The 17,781-nt window shown below is 42.8% G+C and overlaps 1 protein-coding gene across 1 annotated transcript; it reads right to left on the bottom strand. All coding sequences in view use genetic code 11, as the record gives it.

Annotated features, from left to right (window-relative positions):
• Nucleotides 1–11,260: 11,260 nt before the first annotated feature.
• Nucleotides 11,261–12,520, bottom strand: EGR_03417 (hypothetical protein; the record flags this gene model as incomplete). The annotated part of the gene is made up of 2 exons (XM_024492666.1): nt 11,261–11,347; nt 12,362–12,520. 2 exons carry the CDS (start codon nt 12,518–12,520, stop codon nt 11,261–11,263), a joined length of 246 nt encoding a protein of 81 aa, XP_024352799.1.
• Nucleotides 12,521–17,781: the final 5,261 nt, after the last annotated feature.

The following is a 17,781-nucleotide window of genomic DNA, read 5'->3' on the forward strand; positions in this document are numbered from 1 at the left end:
TACATTTTAGGATTAACCCGCACTTCATCAAAGGCGTAATTATGCTTCTAGATATTTAAGTGAACTTATTTGTGGATGCCTTGGACAGCTGCTTCACGTACCATGCAATATTGTGACGGTAAATCCACTTTAGGCTATGTGTGTCCATCTACACATTGCAACCATGGTAAAGGCACGCATCAGTTGACCCTTCCGCATAGTTGATACTGTTTTTCGCCGTTACCACTGTCATGGTCAATCAGCTCGAAATACCGACCAGTTGGAATTGGACCTTACGGATTTTTTTGTTTCTGTTACAAAAAATGGGTAGTCAATGAGGAATCGCAACAAATATCGAGCAATACACTTGCTCGATGTCAGGAATTAAAAATGCACCTCTGTTAATAAACCTGTTCAATGCAAGTGCGGTGAGCAGAACGTAGCATTCAAACTACATGTATTTGATGTGTACAATACTCATCATCAATGCTTCTCTGTGAACGTTTGCCGCGCATTGCGCTTTTCAGGTAGTATCACACGCCTCCGTTTGTCGTCGTTGCGGAACTTCTACTAGTTCCATTCAAGTTTGCTAAGCGTGACTGGCGGGGAGTGTGTGCGGAGAGGTGCCTTTGTCTAAACCTTGGTTGACCTCAAGTCTCTATCTACTCGTCAGTAGACTTCTATTTTTGTTCATCCCGCTGTTGTGCTTCACAAAACTAGGTATGATTTTGGAATCAGTTCTATAAACATGTGTCGCCTGCTGCCTGGGCCCTTGAAAATATGCATAGGAAGGATGTCGCATAATCAGAAGGACATTTGCCTTCCATGCCCTAATTTCTTTCCAACTGTGTTGGCACAGACAGCGACATTTTTAAGATCTCGCGCAAAAGTAGCCATGCGTCTAAAATGTGCATCTTGTTATTTTTAACAAGCGTTCCTTCCCTAAATCAGTTATGTAAATAATTCAGATGGGAGTATGGAAGGTGCTTCTGCTTTTCGATGCACAATTTGATGACAACATTAAAAGCCATTGCAATGTCTGCATCCGCTATCGCTGAAAACGTAATTCGTTTGAGAGCAGAAGTGGTAACGAAGCACGTCAGTTGAGATAACTTGGTTGGCCTACAGTGTGCATCCATTCCAATTTTACCGCTTCTCAGCAGCCTCTGTGATCCTCTTTAATCGTGTGAAGATGCATTTATTCTCGGCTCCTCAACGGTCGCTTATAACCTCTTCTAGTCCGGTGTCGCTGCCATCATACGCAGCATTATTTCGAACCCCGTCACCAGAAACGGACTGCGGAAATGACCATAGTTTCGATAGCTCTTCCATTATGTTTCCTTGCAGACCTCCCTAAATATAGTAGACGCCTTCATGCTCTAAAGGTTACCGGTCTCCATGTTGCAAAATGCAGCGCCATCTTCCAATGTCAGTCATGAACGTGTTTTCTTAAGAAAAGTAGTTCTGAGAAACAAACACCAGTACCTACGCTCTTAAACGCATTGCAATCCTTAGATGTCAGTCTTGAATGTCTTTACACTCATCCTTAATCCGATCTGCTGCAAAACTCCAACCATCGTTTAAAGGTGGAAGGGATGCTCAGGCGTAAGCCACAATGTCCATCTTTCGTTCATCTCGGAGGTCGATTACCAGTTGCGAGAGCTTACTCCCATAGAGGCGGACGAAAGCGATGACATCGAAGTAGCAACCACCATCTCCGTAGCCCCCACTCTCGTCTCCACTCTTGCCTCTGACGACACGCTTAAAACGTCCAACCTCGACTCCACCAAAATTAGCGCCAATGAACAGACCGCTGTGTTGCCAGATCCCACAGGCGAGAAATTATCTGCTGTCCTCCAAGAGGCTGTGGGCCAGGTGGACCCAGTGTATTCGGTTCCTAGAGAGCTCAAGGTGGAGAAGAGCGCAGTGAGAGAAGAGGAGGCATTGAAGGATGGAGACACCTTCCTGGCAGGCTGGAATCGGTTAACCCCCTCACGACACCACACCAGTCTCAAATATTACAAGCATTTCTTTGTCTACAGGTACTTTCTCCTCAAGTGAAACCGTGAAACTACTTGCTTTTAGTATGCAATCTTCTCTATCCCTACTTAGTGGCCTCCCTTTCCTCCGCTTTATGGTACTTTTTGATTATGGGGAGTTACAATTTTGCACAGAACTGTGATAGCGATAGCTAAATCTCTAGAAAGCGAAAAACCTTTTCACAGTCTCCCATTTCCTGCATCGTATGATAAAATGAAGGAATGTTAGACACTTACCGGAGCCATTAGGCATCCCTTCCATATTCATGCCTCTGACTTCATATTTATTTATGCGGCAGTCAAATAAGTCTAAGTGGTTTTAAAACTAACTGCAGGAGAACTTCTAGAAAGCTTTCTTAAGTATTTTGTCAGTTGAAGTAAGCACAGGTACAATCTATGCTCCTTTCTAAACAACACATGCTGGATGCGCCGTTATGTAGCTGAATTTGAGGATGAAACCAAACACTTCCCATTCATCGTGGCGCCTAATATCCATTTGTGCCATGCTGCAGCATCGGTTTCCCATGACTCATTTCCCTTACAAAATCTGCGTGCGAGGCATCTGTCGAAGTTGAAACACACAGGCGCAGGCAGAGTCTAATGAATCTCTTGCCCAGACCAATGCACCGGCTTCCTTTATCGTTACACTCTACGTGGTGTGTGGACATGGCAACTGGAAATCCCACTGAATACACGCACCCCCTTGGGATGATGTTTTGATGCGAGGAACATCACACATCCCCATCCAATTTGACCACACTGATGCCACTGATTTTGCTTCATTGGTTTTTTATCAAAAGCTGTTTCAACACTAGTAAGTGGGCATAAAATCAACTAAGAATTGCTTCCACAAATGATTCTTGAGAGAAGATTGAATTTAGGTGCTTATGTTGTATAGAAGCATGCACATACATCAGTTCGGCTATAGGTCAAGTCCACCTCACCACGTGGAGCGGTTCACTAACGCTTTATGAAGTTCCGTGCGACACTTCATCTGACTATCTTCGCTTGTGAATGGTTCCTATCTTAAGGGCCATTGAGCTTTGGAAATTTTTCTTACTGGATTTCGGTGAGGAGGTATCGTATTTTAAGTATTTTTTTTAAAAGATGTCGTTTCTCATCATTCTGACACCTCTGTCAATGTGGTTATGCTCTGTCCACTGCTGAGCACAGTCAATTACAATATTTGCCTGCACAGTTCTCTCAAATCACCAATTTTATTCACAGTCTAATGTAAATACCCCCTTTCATTCAAACTTCCAATACCCCGGTGTACTGGATGTCCAAATTATTCATGCCCCTTCTATTGTAGCTGGTTGCATTAAATTACTGTTTATTTCTGTGTTAGATCCTGTAGTTTGTATATACGTGTATTATAAGGCATGGTACGATGCTTTATGCTGCGCTCTCTACTACTTTCCTCCTACTTCGAATTCCAACATAGCAGAATGTCGGTTGGACGTGGTGGATGTGACTCAACATATCCTTGTTTCATCCAAAACCACAATTGAAATTGTTATTCCTAGTCTACTACAAAGTGCAGCTGTTAAGGTATCTGTTCACGTAACACATGTGATTCGAGCTTTTCTGCAGCACAAATCGACGTTTATTCCACTTTGCAGTTGTGATTATCAGTTTCAAGTTGAACTTGCAGTGTTTGGAGAAGGTGTATAATGCTGTGCTACAAGGCAACGCATGACTTGGGTTTGGTGTGTCAGGCATGTTCAGTCATGTTTGGCATTCATCAAGAATTAGTTATTTGCCATTTTCATTGAATGGGAAGGGAAGTTGTCGTTTCCATTTACATTGAATTAACTGGATGTCATCAACTGACGGCTCTTCTTCTCTTTCACATATGTCACAAAAAGGTGCGAGATGCTTTTGATTGCCTGGAGCAGAGACGACAGAACTTATTTCTGAGAAGAGTTGTCGGGCACTGTAGTTATGATAGTAGAGTAGATGGGGAGAAGGCAGGTATCAACTCACCTCACATCAACCCACCTGTGTTCCTTCAGGTGATGACTACCAACTCTTCTTGATGCCACATAATCATTTGCGAGGTGAAATAGATGGCTGGGAAAGGTGAGGTAGAAGAATCGGGTATGCTTAGGGACCGTTTTATGGATGCAAGAAAGGGAAATTCGAGGAAAGCTTGTGACCTGCTTAAAAAGTGGTAGTTTGTAAATAGAAACGCTGGTTATTTTCAACGAATGGATTGAATATTTGACAAAGCCCCATACAGTGATTACTCCTTGTTTTGTACAGTAGCCCATACCAACTCACCATGCAGTCTTGTGTGTCAAGGTGCTCTTTGGTGTGGGATTCTGTTCCGAGATGTAGAATGCGCAAGTCCTTCACGCTCTCATTTCAATGTTGACGTCAACCCACCATTGAAAAGCACCAACTACAATCCCTCTTCCATTTATCTTGATGGAGTCCTAAATGTGGAAATGAATGAAAGTGTGTAGAAATTGGATTTCCATCTTACAAATGATGCTCAGAAATGCACAAATGAAGCACACACAGGCAGAGGGAAATACTTGTGTGTGGCGGGGCGAATGTTAGGAGAGGGTGTTTAAGGCCAGAAAAAGAAGTATGCACATCGCAATAAATGCTTGTTTTAACCTAGATGGATCAGTGGAAGAAACCTTCGCTATCGCAGGAGCGCATTGCACTTGGTGATTGCTACCTCCTTTACTCACCTTATTTGTGGCGAGATTTGAAGGAATGCGTAAAAGAGTAACATGAAGTTGCTGAGAAGGAGGAACAAGCTGGTCAGTATGGTAGTAGCAAATGGTCTCCGATCACAATTTTATTTACTGACCTTCATTTCTCCCTCCAAATAAGTGATGAGGAGTAGAGTGTGTTTGTAATGCTGTTTGTTTCCAGGTTTTTTTCATTAGACTTCCAACTTCAGTAGATATTTGCTTCAGTACTGCGATTCGTCCTGCTCCCAGCATAACACTTCGTGTGCCAAATTATTTGTCTGAGCACCTCCATTTCTCTCACCAACTCCTTACCAAGTTGCTTTTCGTGCATTCCTGCAAAATTAGGGTTGTTATTCATCCGAAATTGCACAGATTTTGCACAGGGCTCTATCTGCATCCAGATATACCATCCGTCGCGGTCGTTTAAATGCCCCATTCCCAATACACTTGGATCATGCTATTATGCGTTTGCTCGTTTCGTTTGCCCGGACTTTATCTTTGGCTCTATGTTACCCCACCTTCGTAACAGCTTAGAAAATTTACTATTTCCAAAATAACATTTCCTATATTCGCCTTGAGAACACTGAAAATTAGTTCCACTTTACTCCTAATTCTTGGCCTAATATCAAGCCCTTTTTCAATCCAAATGAAATCCACACTCCCACGGTTTTCTCGCAATCTTCTTCATTCCCTTTGCCCACTCCTCTCTGCCCAGATACATTTCTCTTCTGTTTTCACTTTCTTCCATCTACAACTGCACCCACGCTCTTGTCGGTTGTGAGAGCCTTACGAATTAACCTTACCCCAGTATTTGATCCAGCACTTCACGTCAAGTTAATTTGCGCTACCCTTTGGACAATTGATACCGAAAACAATCTCTAATTACATCCGAAAATGATAGGCGTGCTGCAAGCACAAACGAAATGTTTTCTTGTTGTGTGGAGATTGAGCAAGCTTGTCACAGTAAATTATGGGAGCGGCAACTCTCGAATGGGTGGAAATTTCCCATCAAAATTACTTTGTTCTGAGGTAAGAACTCAGCGTGTGTTGGTGTAACCAAGAAGCGTTGGATTAAGCAGCCATTAAATTTTCACTTTCTATGGCAGTTAGTTCGAAATAGTTGATGATCTTGAAAGACGATGGAAGGTGACCTTCAAATAAACCCATTCGTTAGATTAGAAAGTCGTGTATCTCTCCTACCTTCCATTACTTGACATCTGAATTCCCTAAATCATGCCCTTCCACCTTTTTCGTACTCCTCCTTCTTACCATCTTTATCAAGTGCAGCACCACATTTCGGCGATTTGCAATGATGTGGAATTGGATGATGATGATGGTGGTGGGGCTAGGCGGTATCCAAGGTGAAATTCGCTTGACAACCCTCTTGTTTGGGTGCTCTTCCTTTATTTATCACCTTAACCTCGCTTGCTGTGACAGGGCTGTCGCCAACTTTCGTCTTGTTTAAAGTAAATAGGCAAATCACGCTGCATTTTCTGCTTAATTTCGTTTCTTTTTCCACCTCCTGCAACATCAGTCCAGTAAAAAAGGATTTAGGAATGGTAAGTGTGGTCGAGTCTGGTTGGTTTATGAAAAACGGTTTCTTTTTTCTTGTCGAGTTCAACACATGAGAGCAGGGTGGATGGTTTCTGTCAAGAAGGGGATCACTCACGTGTGGAGGAAGCAGGAGAGGGTTGAGTTTGCCAGTTGTGAAGGCGTTGACACCATCATTGGTGGCGGTAGGAGTGGAAGTGGCTGGGGTTAGTAGGTCGGAGAATGGAATGAGACCAGTTGCGAAGGCAGAGGATGTTCCCAAGTCTGTAGGTCAGGAGAAGTGTACTAGCTGTGAAGTCTTTGGCGTTGGTGAAGTGAATAAGACTGGAGCAATTTCATAACTGTTAAGAGCTATCTGGAGGGAATTTGAAGTATTCCATGTGCACTGGCGACTGTTAATTTCGTGTTTACCTACGTTCTTAACCAATCTTCATTGTATCGTAAGTGAGGAGGTTGTTTTCACTAAACAATAAATTAGGGATTCCCTAAGATTGGGAACAAATCTTATTTGTAATCCTCTGTGTATACGGACCATTGCATATCACCGTATCTTGTGTCCTCTTCAAAATCAGTTGGATTTAAATCACTTACATGCATTCCGTTCATCCACTGTAGCCAACCATAAAATATCATGGCAAACCGAATTTTCAGTATTCTCAATCGGCATGCTAGCTCGAGACAATTTCAGTTTGCATTGGATGGCTTGTAGACTGTTGTGATCGTCCCTTCATAAGTCTTAGTGCATCTGTCTAGGAGACATTTTACTTCATTATTCACTTCCACAGTTCGGATTTGCTTAGTTGGGAAATGGTTAGTTGTCCGTTGGCTCAGTGTGATTCAGTTTAGTTCCTAGATTTGTAAATAGCCACTTTTTAGTCCCGCACTGATCATTGCCTCCTCCTCTCCATTGTCAAAATGCACAATTTGGTGGGAAGAAGCAAACTGCCTTGAGGCACTTAAATTAGCACAGCTCTGAGCTTGGGAATGTCTTCCTACTCTCTACTGAGTTACCACTCTGATCCACTATGTTGTGCCTCAACTTTACCAATTCTTTCACTACAAATCATGCCTTAATAGGATTTAAACTAAGAGACCTTGCTCCTGCACAGTGGCAAGTGTTACTGCTTGTTATTCTACGCAGTAAATGATGTGATGGTCTACTATTATGCCAAGCTGTTTGGTGACTATAGCGTTTGAGGTGTCATTGGACTACCCTCCACAAATCATGGCTCCAATAAACTTGAGAGTAAATAGGAGCATGTAGGAAAAGAAGCCGAATGCCACCCTCACAAAGCACGTTGTATGATTTAATGTAGCGAACAAGGAACCCATTCGTAGGATTTTCTCTGCTAATTTGTACTCTTTCTTACCACTCTCGAAATGTGAGCATATCCATACCGTTAATAGACCCGGTAGAAAACCGCAGTAAGTTGTCGAGAGCAGTACGGCAAAATTTTCTCAAATTGTTTACTTGTGTGTTTAAGCACAATCGTTCTTTGCTTTACCCTCCCATTTACGGTTGCGGGTTGTTGGAAGGGAAGTTGGGTGTTTAGTGAGGGTTCATTTGCATAATTTTTCCTCGCATGAACTGAATGCTTTCGGGCCCATTTCCATACAATTTCAGCACCGTCTAGTACATGACAAGCATGAAAGTGAACTGACCTCAGATTAATAATTGACAGTTGCCATCGTTTATCACCCTTTTTGAAATAGTGCAAATGTTGAGCATTTAGAGATGAAACTGCTCCACTTTGTGTCTTCTCGAAGCTTCTCGCAAATCTAAGGGCGGCCAATGTCAAATATTCCTCTTTCATATTCCAAATTCAAAATCATGTTCAGTGATCTTCCAGGTGGCCAAAATTTGGTGCGACACTCAACTAAGCCCGTGACAATGACTTGTTATAACCTGTCCAGACTTGCGAAATAACAGCAGTTGTTTTTCACCTTCATACACCATACGGAACAGAAAGGCGCAAGTCCATCGTTGCGGTACTTGCTGCTGCAATTTTTGCGACCTCCTGAATGAGATCATACGCACTGTTCCATGTGACGTGGTTTTGTTAAATTAAAAGTGCTTTTGATGGCTGAATTGTGAGAACTCAGGATCCACCACTTTGTATTAGAAGAAATCACACTTATTGTAAACTTTGAATACGTGAGAGGCCTCGTGTGAATTTAACATTCACAGCGTGATTCACATGACCGGAAGTCTCAATTCTTCACTCGAGCATTTCATTTGATGAGAGGAATACATACCTAAGTTTAATCGCTCAGAAGAATTACCCGAGTTAAATATTAGCTTTAATTAAACATCTCCGTTTTGGGGAGGTATAAGCAATGCAAGTATGTCAAAGTGAGCCATGCCCGTTTATTTTTGGTGAAAAGAGTGTAGTATTCGAGATCCTTCTAAGAGTTTTCGCACAATAGATGTTGATAGGTTTCTACTTTCTTGCTTAACTTGACACTTTGGGTTGGTACAATCCTTGTTTTGCGTTTTTCTAAGCATGAATGCCTGCATCTTCTTCATCGGTTAACAGGTTAAAAGGATTCCACTCCCCTATGCCATGCCATCGCAGTACAAGCAGACGATGGTGCATCGGTTCGGTCAAGGGTGGATCATAAAAGCAGCATTCAGGGGCTCACTCAACCCAAAGCCGTTCCTAAGGCCGATCGGCTCATCAAACCACTTAGTCAAGACGTCACCTTCCTACGCAAGAAAGATGCTTTTGGGCCGATGACGGGAAAGAAAGTGTAATGTGGCAGGTGAAGATTGTGTCAATGAAGCGTTGTTACTGCTGCTGCTGCTGCTGCTTTCATGCTCCTGAGAGGCTTCTGATTTCTGGGCGAGATGGAGTGAGTGGTAGTGTTGTTTGTGTGTCACCTGATGGAGGGAAGGTTGTCCTACCAAGTGTGGGTTGGTTCGCCTCCATTGAGCGTTTTCTTGAGCATCAAAGCAATCTTCTCTTTTCTGGTCAGTTAAGTCACTTTCTGTCTCTGACTGATCCTTACCAATGCGTGATGTTCGAGTCAATTAATATTAACTATCCGTAAGCAAAAAAAGATGCTATAAACTATTTCTTGTCTCTGTTGTCTCTCTAATTTGTGCTATCGAGTTCCTCCAAATTGTTCAATACTCTCCAGCTCCAATGATAAATTTGAGACGCAAAACTTGTTTTCATTTGAGCATGGTCCATCTTAGCTCCTTGTATGACATTTGGTTCACCTACCAACCTTACAGTTCTTTTCACTCTAAGATCTCTGTGCACAACTGATCTCCACAGCCGGAAATCATGTTGCTTCAATATGACGATGCTGGTTGTCAGCGGACACTTGCACCAGTGCAACTGATGCTCTAAAACTAAAAACTGCAATTATATCCACCCCAAAAACTTTTAGTATCTACCTAATCGTTTGAAACTCAAAACTCCGTCAACAGTGCGATTTAGTGCAGTCAGCTACCATATTCGATACGTCATATTTGTGGCTTCAGGTATGGGTAGGAAAATGCTGATGACGCACATGTGTGCTGTTGGTAGAAAACACGTTCAAACGGTCATCTTGAGTGAGATTTCTCAGCTCAGATGCCGGATGTTCAGCGTTGGCTACATCTTTGGGATCGAATAATGTCTCAACATGTTTCCATTGATGTATGTGGTGCATAACCATACCCAGTAACTTCACATTCATGTGTTCCCACGAAAATTGCTGCTATAGAGGATTACACACCTAACCGTGCTTTTGGGATGGCAATTCTGCATTTTACAATACGAATACCTTGGAGAGTCACGGTTGGATTGGTCATTATGGAAGTGGTCGTTTAATGTAAAATACCAGACTTGTTTGTTATTTGTCTACTTTGTAACAATGATGCTTTTACTTTACTTTTGCACTTGGCTGCACGGACTCTTTGGACTGACGTCTGTTCTTCACTCTCGGCAGCAAGGCTTTCAGTCCCTACGTTCCTAATAAATCCTTTGTGGTGACATTGCAAATTACCGCTTTAGGGGGGACTTGACACTCTGCACTTTCATGATAATAGTCTTAATAATGACTGCACTGCCAAGCTTGCATTGTAAATAGAGGCTGTGCACATTCACGGTATTGGAATAGGTGGGTGAGTTCTGTCAAAATGAAAATATCATTTTGAAAGACAAATATGTAGTGTTGCATTGTTCACGCTGCTAGCAAGGGTCTGCCTCAACTGACTGAAATTAGGGTAAATGTGTGTTTGTATTACTGCGCCGCCGACAAACCATGAGGTCAGTAAATTGGGTTGGTAGGACCAATACATCCGGAAGTCAAACATTTACGCAAAATGGTAAGCCCAATCACTAATAATCCACCTGCACTTCCACCGAACTTGTGAAGTGGGGTGACAAGAGAATATTACCTCACTTCAGTCTTACACTTTCCTCAAATTTCACAAAAATAAATATCACTTCTCCTCGGCCTCGGATATGCGTCAGTGCAATGATCAGAAGTAGACGAAGGTGGTTTCATCGAAATTCGTTGCATTCATATGAAATAGAAGGAAACCACGTGAATGCATGAGTATATAAAAGCAAAAAATGGAATATCCACTGGAGACTTCTTGGGCTAGAAAAGATTTCCGTCAAAAAATCATCTATACAAAATACAGTATTTTCCCAACAGGGCAGAGTTTTGGTGTGATTTTCACCTCGTCTCAAGAAGTTAGAAGAAATCCAACCCTATCCTACTATCTGCCCACAACCAAGGTAAATCCACCCAATGTAATACTATCAGTACATGAAAGATGAAACGAGACAACACCTCCCTCCACTCATTTCCTCCCCTCCCCTCCCCTCCCTTCAAACACGACTAAAGCGCTAATCCTCCCATGGCTAATTTTTGCAGTCTGAGGGATGGGTTTTTAAGTCACCTTGCAAAAATACGACTTCCTTTCCACTCCACAAACGGCGTTGGTTGTTTTGTAGTTGACGTTATCCTTAAGCGCGCAAAATATCAGTGGAACCCGCCATCACACTCGCCAACACAGAAAGCTAAGCGGTGGATACAAAGACCGCTTTGTTCCGGAAGACTGTCACGGAGCTAAAAGTGATTTTGAAATGACAAAATTTAAAACATTCTTGATATTTGGATGCCTTTACCCTATGCAATCATGCATGGACACATGGACATAATTGCAAAAAGCTGGAACAAAGCCAAAGTGGAAAAGGGAAGGGTGCCTTTGAAGTAGTGGTGGCGCAGATGGAATTGGCTATCAAGTGCACGATTTTCCCTGTATATTCGGACATTGAGTCATGAGGTGATTGGCTATGCATTGCTTCTCAACTGTGCAGAAGTAGCCCTTTTGGGAGTCTGAATATGGGTGGGCGTTGGTTTGAAATGGTCATAACGCGTCTTCACTAAAAGCAGGCATTACGAGATTGCCCAGAGTGGGTTTCAAAATTAAGTCAAATTCTGGATTAGGTACACATCTCCCACGCGTAGTTTCAGGAATAATTTTTTGGCTCATGCCGGAAATTTCATGGAAACTGCTCGAAGGAATGACTTGAGGGCGTGCAACGCAACATGTGTACGTTTAATGCATGGGAGGTTTGTTTCAATTATCAATTTTGGCGTAGAACCACATATATGCTCGTTTAACTCTCTCACAAGGGATTCTAATGTTATTCTTTTGCAGATTAAATTGCTTCAATAATTTGTCTAGCATTAACTTGAATGATGCATTCCTTTATTTTGACGGCAAATTTTCTTCATAAAATCAAGCATTTCGAAGTAAACTTTGCGAATATATTGCACTCATGCAAACTTTTGCCTACATTTGCGCACTATACCGAGACCTCTGTGTAAACGAAAAGAAATGAGGTGATCGTTTAGAATATGTATTGTTGAGGTACAGTAAGGTTTAGGGCTACTGACGTGGCACGGATTGCAGCCAACCCGATGAAGGTACGATAGTCGAACATCCAAGTCATCCGACAAACAACCAACGTATTGCATAGCCCCTCTCCCCTTTCCAGCATCTTCCGTGACACTCCTCTTAGTCAACCTCCCTCGTCAGCCATCGCAACACAATCGGTGATGTAAGGAAACACTCACGAGCCAACTGTGCCAGTCATCGAACTCCATGCAAGCGAGGAGATGCTTGATCGCATCGTCACTGCTCCCTCTTGACAGTTCCGCCACATCTGCAGTTTTGTGTTGTGAGCAAGCTTGAATCAGGAAGAGGCGAATGTAGTGGTCGTCGTGCTTGTCCATTGGTAGTCGAGGAAACACTGGACTAAAAGCAGTCATAGGAGAAGGGCTCGGATTTAATACTGTTCCGTGGGGGAAGGGTTTCACGTCTATTCCTCCTTACTACGCTGTTCTCACCTTGGAGCCATCCTGCCATATCTATCCATGTTCGATCCAGCTAATAAACAAGTGGAGGAGGCGTCGTCCAATCAAGTAATTGATATCTTTATACAGGTATGGTAGACAGCTCCGTGACAAGCTTTTCGGATGTTTCCTGGCTAGCGTCGCTTCGGGAGTAAATAGCTTTCCAGCATATCACGGGATTGGGGTAGTTGTCAAGGGTAGACATCATTTTCAGCCCTTCTGTTAGGTGTTGTCAGCGCTCCTCCTGTCCACAGCATATGCACTTTTCATCTCCCTAAAGCTTACCACGAAGCAATCGAAATCATGACAAATGTCCTTCGTAATCGTGTTGGCTTTCCTCTGCCATGAATGTAGGGGGTAGAGACTGCCTTGACGACGAGAGAAGCCGCAATACATACAGTAGAGTTTAGGGCCAATAGAATGGCCCAGGAGTCAGCCCACTTGGATAGAGTTCACCCGAATGATCTTATTTCGAATTCCAAGACTTCAACAAACAATCAATACATTACAATTAATTTATTTACTCTGGAAATTCAGGGTGTATTTAATAACTCCTAATGTAACCACAGTCATGCCCACAGTTTATGGGAACCCATAAACTGTGCAGTTTCACTAGTGAGTCAGTTACATACCATAATCATTTTACAACTGATTAAACCCTAGTGTTATTTATGAGAAAATATTGTAGCCACTCGAGTCCTCCCTGAAGTTAAAAGAAGTCGTAATACCAGGGCGGAAAGTGTATTGCCGGCTTGCAGAAGGGTGATCGCAACTGGCAGCGGAAGTACAGCCGTGAAGCCGTAAGTGTCCGCGTAACCTAACCGCAGCGTTACGCAAGCAACCAACGCATCAAAATCAGTTTTCCACTTATCCAAAGTGGAATACGACTTAAAGCGAGAAGATCGCAAGTCTGTTTGACTACTTTACGCGATAGCAGTGTAGCCAGTCGTCAACGAACTTGTCGTGTATGTCATGTGTCACATGTGACAATGGGCTGAGATGAGGAAATCGGTGGTGACATGAGGTGAAACGACGACAATTTTTTTAAAGCCAAACATTGACTCCAAAACTGCTACAGTTCTGTTCTTTACGAGGCAGCTTCCAACAGCAAACATTCTGTGCTTAAGTGGACTATGCCATTGCTATTCACAACTTGTACAAATGCATGGTTACACCCCCAGCTCTCTTGCAACCTCCGTCGAGAAATAAACTTGAGATCTTGCCTTCATCTCTCGGTGGCGTAAGTTTAACAAATCAGGCATTCTGAGTGCTCTGAATTTGTCACACAACTTTTCTAAAATTGTAATGTACCAGCAAACTACTCTACCAGAGACTCATTCATTACTACCCTTGACGGAAATGAATCCGGACTTCCGACACACCTTCGGCTTGCAAAAACCACATGACAGGATACCGTCTGCCATGGATAGAGTGCGTGTAATCCTCGCAGCCGCCTTCACTCTACAGGGTGGCAGCTCTTTAACCTTGAGGGTCATCCGACTTCCCAAACAGTAAACACTGACACAGTTAACTACCAGTTGTCCGCCTTCCCACTTCGTGTCCTTAAAGCAAATAAGGCTTTCTAGGTTGTGTCTATTCTGGTCCAATCTGTTGATAATATAGACGGTGTGTTAGAATCAAGCGATAAACCACTGCTAAAATGTATTACAGGCGAATGATTTAATTCCCGTTGCTCGTGGTACTCATTAACAAATGGCATCCTCGTGCATCATCGCGTGTGTCCTAAACGCAGTTTAAACTCTTCTACTACATTGTTAAATTCCCAGTCATGAGTATAAAATGAAATTAGGGCTTTTAATACCAGGGTAAACCTGATTTCCTTAACTAAGCTCACACGTCACAAATGTGTGACGTGTGGTATTTATGGGTTTTTGGTAACTGTTGTAAAAAAACCATCACAATTAGGTTGGATAACCCTAAAACAACACAACAAATGCAAGACGCGCCTAGTCGGAGAAAAAATCCTTTTTTGTTTGTTGGTGAGAAATGGATGGAGATTGGTGGTGTATCAGAGGAATGAGGTATTTGGGCTGAGCTGGAAAAGTTCCCTCCCAGAATCTAGTGTTCGACGTGTCCAAATGTCCCTTCAATAGGGGAAGGCACTTATCCACACAACCCCCTTTAGTGCTTTGCACAAATAACCGGTAGTGGAAGTGCATTTCAATTAAATCGTCCTCAATTTCCCCAAGCACTACATAATATGTGAAGATTAGTCTACATAACTGACGATGTATTGGAAAAATCAACTGTAAAATAAGTACGTCACCAAGCATTTGCCATTTACTATTAACTCTTGTTCACTCGCATTCCTTAGTGAGGAAGACGAAATTCCCCTCCTTGTTTGAACCATGTATGGCTGATTAGCAGGTGAAGTGGACATTGCATAGCAATTCGTGCATGAGGGGTCAGATCACATTGCAACTGATACATCCTCATAATGCTTTGACATTCCCTTCAACTCTGCGTTAGGCTTAGACGGCACTTTATTCCCTACACATTGTACTTCTGCTCGGTGGCATGGTCTTTGTGCCATGCCAGTAACCTCAGCTCTTCTACATGGCAGTCATATATCTTCCACCCCACTCCTGTGGCCTCTTACTGCCTTAAGGAAGGCTTGGCTGCTGCATTCTTCCCACTAAAATAGAAGGTATTTTTCTTTACAGATACCTTCCAATACGCAAATATTTTTAGTTGAAAAATGGCCTTAAGCCCCCTCTTCAACTCAGTTTGCCTTTCAGTAGAACAGCGCACTCTTGCGCCACCAACGTGTAGCAAATTTAGCGAAGAATAATTGCACTTCCTATAAGATTGTTGATTAACAGTTTATTGTATCTGTCCATTGGCCTGCTACGGAGCCTTTCCTTGAAGTAGGAGAGGTTTTGATAGGAAAAATGTTACAAGTCAGTTAGAGGTCAGAGTGAACGTTTTAAAGTAAAGCTTTGATAACATGAAGCAACATACCCGAGTTTGCCCTTGAGAATTCAAACGGTTCCTTAATCGTTCATTTCACCTTTGATGATAACATTAAGGAACTCGTGCCAAAATTACATGCATGTCATCAATGATAAATTATTGTGCAGGCACCCAAGTTCTCGAAAATTAATCACATCGCCAAGGAAGTAGTTCTTTCACTTATTAGTTGGTAAAAAGTGCGCATTTCCAGCATCCCGAGACTGGCCTGAAAATGAAAGAAGACCTAATACTCGGGCAGATTGTATGCATTCGATATGGAGAAGGGATTGGGACTACTGGCATATCCCAGAGGCGCATCTGCTCGGCGGCCATACAATGACGGAGCTGCCGGGTGTCCCGTTGTTAAAACTGACAGTTGAACAAGCGATTAACGTAGTATAGTTGTTGGCGATTATGAAGCAGGAAAAAATTCAGATTGCGCTGTTCTTAGCATAACTTTGTGATTCCACTCAGTTGCGAAGCAGCGAAATTCAGCCTTGTGGCACCTTATTCCAATGTGGTATGCTATGACAGAGAGCACTATCCAGAAATGGGTAATTGTGTTGACAGATCACTCACGCTTTCCCACAAATCAAGACTACGCCTGTGATGTGTGTGAGTGTGCGTGTGGCACATCACAGACGCAACTACTCACCGTGACTTCTACACTTGTAGAAGTGCAAACAGTAATTGTGGTTGAGATCCGTCTACTCGACACAAGAGGTAAGTGAGTAGTAAAGGCTTCTCCTTGCTCGAAAAAGACATCAAGGGCATGTTAATTAGTGAGGATAAGGTGCTGCTATCACTTCTACTCCTACTGCTGCCCTTGCTCTTGCAACGCAACACAGTACAAGAGCACAAAACTCTAGAGGGGACAACGCAGCACAGCGTAAATCCTCACGCCATGCATCGCAAAGATTAAATCACGAATACCCTAGACCACATTTCAGGATGGAAGGAGTGAGGATGCTAAGAGTGCCTCATCCTCATTTTTCTTCCTATTCCTTCTACTCCCCACCCACCCCAACTTTTCTGAGTACTGACTTTCATCTCGACATGAGACGGTTCATCATACGAGCTTATGCCATACTCCAGATGACAGTTGATAGGTGGAAGTGAGTTTGGAGTGAAGGAAGTTGGGACTGGATTCACCTACTTTCTGGATCCTGGTGGCGAGATGTTGTGTAGCACTGACATTCGCAGTTTGTTTTTACTTGTTTGACAAGGGTGGTAAATTGTGGAATGTGATGGTGATTACTTTGGCATAAGAGTCCTACATTTTAGTTCATGAGGTCTTCCACAGTTGTCTCATCTTTTATGCACAACTAAACGAGATTATTGTTTTGCTTTTCACAGGTAGGTCTAGCTCTTAATTCCGACTTGACGTTCAGCGGTTTCCGTAATTTTGCGTCCACATTCAATACCATGCAGCAGAACCGTGGCAATTCTTTCCTCAAGTGCACTTCAAAATGAAGGGAATGGGACACAAATGTAGTAACATAAGCACAGCTTGCGTTTCTTCTTTGCTTTTAAGCTCTTATTTGGACTTGTTTTTATGCTGTTATCCTAGAGGCAGCATTCGTGTGACCTCCCCCTGCGTAATTTGCTGAAGAACTTTTCCATAGGATGGATCATTTTGAACTGCGAAGGAATTGTAAATGAAAGGAAAAAGAAGGAACACAGGCATTGTTAGTAGAACTGACTCGCATCGCATGACTTCAAGCCCAACGGGATGTATGCATACTGTCATCGTTAACAAAGAAGGAAGGAAGACTGAGCCTCGGATCTCCATCTATCCTACTGACATATTGTGGCATTGGATGTCACTGGCGAAATGAAATTAGGCGAGAACCAGCCTTCATAATGATTGACCGATGTTTTGAACCAAATATGGGTGTCAAAGAGCAATCACTTCAGCCAGACATTTAGAGAAGAGGTCTCGTGTCCACAGGGTAAGGTAAAATGGTTGTGTTTAGGGGCATGTAACAAACAATTCCTCAAAGTTAATTTCCATACTGGTCTCTCTCCAGCAATGGTGCTTTCACAAAACACGAATTTTGGTCTAGTCCAATGTCACTGCTGTTATAACCCTCCTCTAGGAGTGAATCCACCAAGGCTTAACCATCCTTAGCAGATGGTTTCCCCTGCGACGTTCAGATGTGTCAACT

Source organism: Echinococcus granulosus, assembly GCF_000524195.1.
Source record: "Echinococcus granulosus chromosome Unknown EG_S00018, whole genome shotgun sequence".
Classification (NCBI taxonomy): domain Eukaryota; kingdom Metazoa; phylum Platyhelminthes; class Cestoda; order Cyclophyllidea; family Taeniidae; genus Echinococcus; species Echinococcus granulosus.